This window comes from Xenopus laevis, chromosome 2L (genome assembly GCF_017654675.1).
Source record: "Xenopus laevis strain J_2021 chromosome 2L, Xenopus_laevis_v10.1, whole genome shotgun sequence".
NCBI lineage: Eukaryota > Metazoa > Chordata > Amphibia > Anura > Pipidae > Xenopus > Xenopus laevis.
Genome location: NC_054373.1, coordinates 154820004 through 154826003, shown reverse-complemented (window position 1 = coordinate 154826003; position 6000 = coordinate 154820004). Strand labels below are relative to the sequence as shown.

At 39.1% G+C, this 6000-nt stretch overlaps 1 protein-coding gene across 4 annotated transcripts in view; it reads right to left on the bottom strand.

Moving 5' to 3' along the window:
* Window positions 1–989: 989 nt before the first annotated feature.
* atf7.L (activating transcription factor 7 L homeolog) overlaps window positions 990–6000 on the bottom strand; it is a 52600-nt gene continuing 47589 nt past the window's right edge. For 3 of the 4 annotated variants that reach the window (XM_018247562.2, XM_018247561.2, XM_041582585.1), the window contains exons 7-12: window positions 5816–5915; window positions 5611–5727; window positions 5142–5273; window positions 4085–4282; window positions 3889–3997; window positions 990–3024 (exon numbers count right to left, since the gene is read on the bottom strand). In XM_018247562.2, the coding sequence (XP_018103051.1) occupies window positions 2807–3024; window positions 3889–3997; window positions 4085–4282; window positions 5142–5273; window positions 5611–5727; window positions 5816–5915 (874 nt within the window). In that variant the 3' untranslated portion in view covers window positions 990–2806. Of the gene's footprint in view, window positions 3025–3070; window positions 3712–3888; window positions 3998–4084; window positions 4283–5141; window positions 5274–5610; window positions 5728–5815; window positions 5916–6000 lie in introns of those variants that run through there. The other variant, XM_041582586.1, reaches the window with a different exon arrangement.

The window sequence follows — 6000 nt, the reverse complement described above, 5'->3', positions numbered from 1 at the left end:
CAATATTTTACAGTTCTTTTCAGTTATATTAAACATGCCAGGATATACTGTTTTTACCATGTGCTGAAATGTATATACTGGTACAGAATCAGTTACTCGGAAACCCATCATACAGAAAGCTCTGAAAGACTCCACATTTTTAAAACTGGTTTTCTTTTTCTCTATAATAATAAAACTGTAACTTGTACTTGATCCAAATTAAAATCTAATTAATTCTTATTGGTGCAAAACCAGCCTATTGGGTTTATTTAATATTTAAAGGATTATCTAGTAGAATTAAGTTATGAAGATCCAAATTACAGAAAGATCAGTTATCTGGAAACCCCCAAGCATTCTGGATAACGAGTCCCATACGTGTATAAAGTTAGACCTGGCTCTCAGCATGGGTTTTTATATTGCTACTTACTGTACACCATTAACAGGCCAACTTGTGCACAATGTTTTCGGGCTGCGGGTGCAGGCTACATCCACCTTGCTCCACAACCTTCTACTGCCCCCCTTCCACCTCCATGTACACTCTTTTAAATACACAAGCTGGACATGCCCCACCCCTTCAGTGATGTCACAGCGGGCCAGACACGCATATATAAATGAAGTCTGGGGTAAGGGTCAGGTGCGGGCACTGCTGGGCTGTGTTAGGGTCTGGGGCAAGTTCAGTTTTAGTTGACTTGCACATCACTAATTAACAGAACCAAGATTTCTACGATTGATTCCGTCAGAGCAATATAAAATAACTTTAAAATACTGACTTTCAGTACTGTAGACCTGAGATAACTGGAGAAGGCGCAAGGATAAAGCATCAGAAACCAGGACAATAAACACACAGACTACACTTACCCTACAGGGAAGTGCATTTCCAACACACGCCTATCATGAGAATTTTTCAGAGGAGGGATATATGCAAAGTCATTTCATGATTAGAATAATACAGTATTAAGTGTAGTGTTGTTATGGTGCTCATCCACTAACTGTAATTATAATATAGTAAAGACCGTCAGCTGGTAAAAATAAAACACCTATCCCAACATTCACCATATCTAACCATTGAACAGAAGCTGATGCTGCACTGACCTTCCTGCAACACTAGGTACATTTTTAAAGTTATATAACAAGATCCACATGATAAAGTAAGCGTCTTCACTGAGAAAACATAGCTCCTCATTTGTTAATAAAAGCTGGCAAATGGTCTCTGTAAGAGTATCATGCAGCACTCATTAAAACAAGGAAGAGGCACAACAGAGCAACAGGACAGAATTTGGATTCATCAAGAACCATGCCGTCCTTTGCTGTGATTACAATGTGAGAGTTCTGTGTAAAAAAAACAAACAAAAAAAACTCTCACGGTGCATAGCCAAAATACCTGAAATAAAGAAAGGTAAGAGTTAGGGGGAAAAACATCACTGATACAAGTATAGGTGGGATAGATGGAGGACCATAGATGTAATTCTCTTTATACTGTGTATAGTGAGGAGCAGGAAGCAACCTGTAAATACACAAGTTCAATCCTCAATCCAACGGTACAAAGCCTCTGCAGATGATCTTACTAGGCAACATGAAAAGGAACTGCGCACGGACAACAATTTCCACAGTTTCATTTCTTGTTATGTATAAAGATGGTGAAGGGTGAAGTTTCATTTAGTCGTTTAATAGACAGACCTACACTAAAAGGTGAATTGCCTTGAACAGGCAGGATCCTTAGGAGAGAAATATGTCAGAGCATCAGTCACTCATCAGCAGATTGAGATTGGAAGACTTATAATAACGCTCCAGGGACTACATAGCTGGCTATATTTAGTGTTTGAGATAGGCTTCAAAATGGTAAATCCAAGGGTTAAAGTAGCACACATATTAGCTGCATGTCTCCATGGAAGACTGTGCTACCCAGCCTGTTTAACAAGAACAACAATAACAGTTAAGCTGTTAGGAAACTAAAGCAATGGAGACTGCCTTGTTAAATCCAAGTTGCATGGACAATAGGTAGTGCTGCAATATGTTCAGCGTGCTGCTCCTTGTCTTATATCGATGGCTTGGAAAGGCCATGACTCCAGAAATCCTTGCATAGGTGAGGGGGACTGCTCCGCATTGCTCTGCAATGTGTCTTGGGACCCTTCAGCACCTTGCATGCTTCAAGATCCTTTGCAAAATAAATCCCTAATAAAAATGAATTCTGATGAAGTAGATTGTTGGATCTTTTGACCACAATATGTATCCACTGAGTAGCCACAACAATGAAATGCCATGGACAGTTAGAGGCTGGATGCCACTGCTTTTTTCCCAGGGAGTAAATAATGAAGAGATAAGGATGAAGAGATGTGGAAGAGTCGCACTGAGTAATAAGGTAGACTGTAATAGTCGGCCTGAAATAAGGGAAGGTGCAGTGCTCAGGCAAGGAGCACCAGGGGAAAAACCCACCCTGCTGGCACTGAAATGCTTAAACCTTATATTGAAGTCCCATTTGCTCAAGTAAACATCAGGACTGCAATTGTAGTAAGCCACATGGTGTGTGTTCTGGTGTCTTTAAAGGATGTCCATTAGTGCACGAAGCCCTTGTTTTCATGATTGCCAGTATGTTAGTGCTTTGACCTGTTGGGATCTTTAGTGCTTTAATCACTTGAAATCTGTGTATCTCTGTATGTGTAATTTAAGTCTCCCTACACTCCCCATACCGAACTTTAAAAACCAAATATATATGCTTATATATTTATAATCCGGATCTGCCCATTCGTTACTGGGGCTTAGTTTTTGTTGCTCAGTCTCTTGGGCTGAGAAGTTCCATTGGTTAGTTCTAGGTCAAATAACTGTTACATCATCTGCTGGTTGCCTGGGACTGTGGTGACATGATGACGTGTGATTGCAGAATCTGACTGTGGCCATCTGTCCTTTGGCTGGCCATTTGTGTGAGCACGGAGGTGGCCATGTGCTCAGCCGGAGAACGGAGGCCATTGGGGGAGGCAGCAGTCAAGGAGCTGTGCTGATTAACTGGCCCTGGAGATCCAGTTACATCACAGGTGTCCTTTAAGTTTTCTAAAATTTAATTAAAACAACAGAGTTTAAATATTATCAGGGTAATGTAAAAAACGGTCTTAAGATTTTACACAGCACAGCATAATAATCCACAGCAACCAATCAGCAGGTAGCAATTACTGGTCAGCTATTCGAAAATAAACATCCGATTGGCTGCTGCAGGCTAGTATACGTTGGAAAAATTAAGACATTACACCGTAAACTTTTCTAATGAAATATATACCAAGTAAAGCAACAGGAAAAAACATAATTCATAAGCAATACTTCTGCAAACTAAATTAAACTGCTATATTGTTGTTTTTATTCAGTGACATGGCTTATCAGACCATATGCCCAATACTAGGCTTCCCCACATTACTTTGAGCTTAACCAAGTCTAAGGGTAATGAAACATGGGACATTATTACTCAAACAAAATCTCCTCCCACAAGGGCGACAACCACTGGAATTGCTGAGTACAACACAGTTGTTTGTTTGTCTTCAGGCTCCCAACTGTACCTTTAATAAATGGCACCAATTCGAACAATGACTTCAACTTTCCCCCCAAGGTCATAACTGCAGTTCAGTGGTAAATGAGCACTTATATCTCTAACTACACTACAGCTAAGACTTGTACCTGAAGCATTTTCTGGTAGTTCTTGCTAGTGCCTTTGTATGGAGACAGGTGGCCAGGAACTCAGAGAAAAGTCTATGAAAATCAACATGGTTATGGCACACACAGGAAATTATCTACTCAATCTATATGACTGAGTTATAATTATAGGGAGGCACCATAACCACAGGTATTTTCCCTTACATTTGTCTCAGATTTTAATATATTTTAACTTCAATTATTTCGTTTTTTTTTTTGGTTTGTGACACTCACCCAAATAAACTTGATTCTTCTTCTGCAGCACTGTTACAGGACAGTCCTTGTGGGCCAGCAGCAGCTGCTTTAACTGGGCCACTTCATTCCTAAGAAGAGACACCTCATTCTGCAGGTAGAAAACAAGAGTGTTTAAAGGAACTGCTGACTTGGACTTTAAGAACAATATCCCTACATATGCTAAAAAGTGACCTACATTAAGCTGGACATTTTGAGTGGTCAGCCCTTCTGCCTTCTTCTCCAGAGAGCACACCCAGACCTTGCGCTTCTGACGACAACGGGAGGCAGCTGCTCTGTTCCGTTCTAGGAATCTCTGTCTGCGTTCATCTGGATCCTCATCGGCTGCTCTGCGCCTTCTACCTCCTGTACTTGGAGTGGGTTGTGCAGGGGAGAACTGAAAAAAAATAAAATAAAGCATGTCATCAGAAACGTTCACTTTTACTGAAGAGTCTATTTATTTGTTACTGTATTTATTGTTTTGATTCTTAAGAATCTGGGAAAATGTATTTAAAAATATAGAAATCCTGTACGGTTCTTGCACTATAATGCATTCTGAGGTCATGCCAGTCTTAAGCCAATGGAAACCCTAGAATATGTACAAGATTTTTGTTTGATAACTTTTGCATATATGGTATTTAGCTAGTAATTATTACTAGATCAGATATATGAAGAGCGTAACGCTATCTTAAGTCAGTAACACGACTATTAAAAGAAAATAAATGCAATAGGTGTATAGTATGCCAAGATTTTTCACACTTTTTTTTTTTTAAATAACTGCAGATTATCTATGTTGCAGCCTGGTGGGAGGTTTAACAACCTCATTATGCTCAAAGTGAATAAAATTAAAGCATAGTGGTAGCGTAAGGACATCACATTTCATTGCAGATCCACCATTTTACAGTTTGCTAATATAAAAGCAGGGGCTCTGGAGGATGCCAGGGTTTTTCAGTAACACAAGGCAGGAAAAATATTTGCAACTGCTATGTAAAAAAACGTTTACTCAATTCCACAAGAGTGGAACCCCTCCTAAATAAAAAAAGGTTTCCAATACCATATACTTTAGATTCCCTTCTTGAACCTTCTTGAAAGAGAATAGCACAAACCCATTCACACTAACTAGGAAAGCACTATATCAAACATTACGTTGAGTGGCAGCTCAGCAGTAAGCAAAGGTTGGTGCCACTGAAACAGAATGACACACATTCAAGAAAAATAATTTTTATTTCTCATAAAGAAGTTCACTTTATGATCACCTGAGGCTGTGCGGGAGATGGCGCATCTGGGTGCTGGACAAGTATCTGGCTCTGTTCAGGCCGTGATGTAACCATTGCCATGCCTCCATTTAGAGAAGATGGGGTCTGTTGGGTTAGTGAGGCTTTAAGTCTCTGTAAAAGGCAAATTAGATAAAATATATATATATATATATATATATATATATATATATATATATATATATATATATATATATATATATATATATAATCATCTCCCAGTACGGTCTTAAGAATTTTTTTATATTCATTTAAATGAAATTAATTTAATGTAAAAATAAATTTGATATAATAATGAGGAACAGACTAGTTCAAGTCAAGCATAAGTGTATTCTGTGCCTGAAAGCCTTCAGTTTGGTAAACCAATGTCCTTCCATCAGTTTTAATGTAATTTTGAAATGTCTGCCTATGAACGGGGTATAGACTATTTTAATGTCATAACAGCACTTACCATTTTGGCCTCTGAATAGAGAGAAAGGCCTGAAGGAGATATATGTCCTCCACCGCCAATCACTGGGGGACCAGGGATTCCAGGAATGTTAGGCACCATGGATAAAGGCCTTGCCAGCTAAAGCATACAAGTAACTCATGAGTTCATTAGTCAAATAAAGGACTTCAACAAAAATACAGAATATGCAGGCAGCAAAAATCCATACCGATATAACGGAGGGCATCTGTAAGTGGGGACCTGGCAGGAAAGGTACAGCATGCCCATTTCCCAGGTGCATCATTAGTGGGACAGAGCTGCCTGGAGAACTGTAACACATAAAGAAGCTCACTGTAATACTTTAAATTGCGGAAAATACAAGGTTAATGATAATAGAGAAGACAGAATGAAACA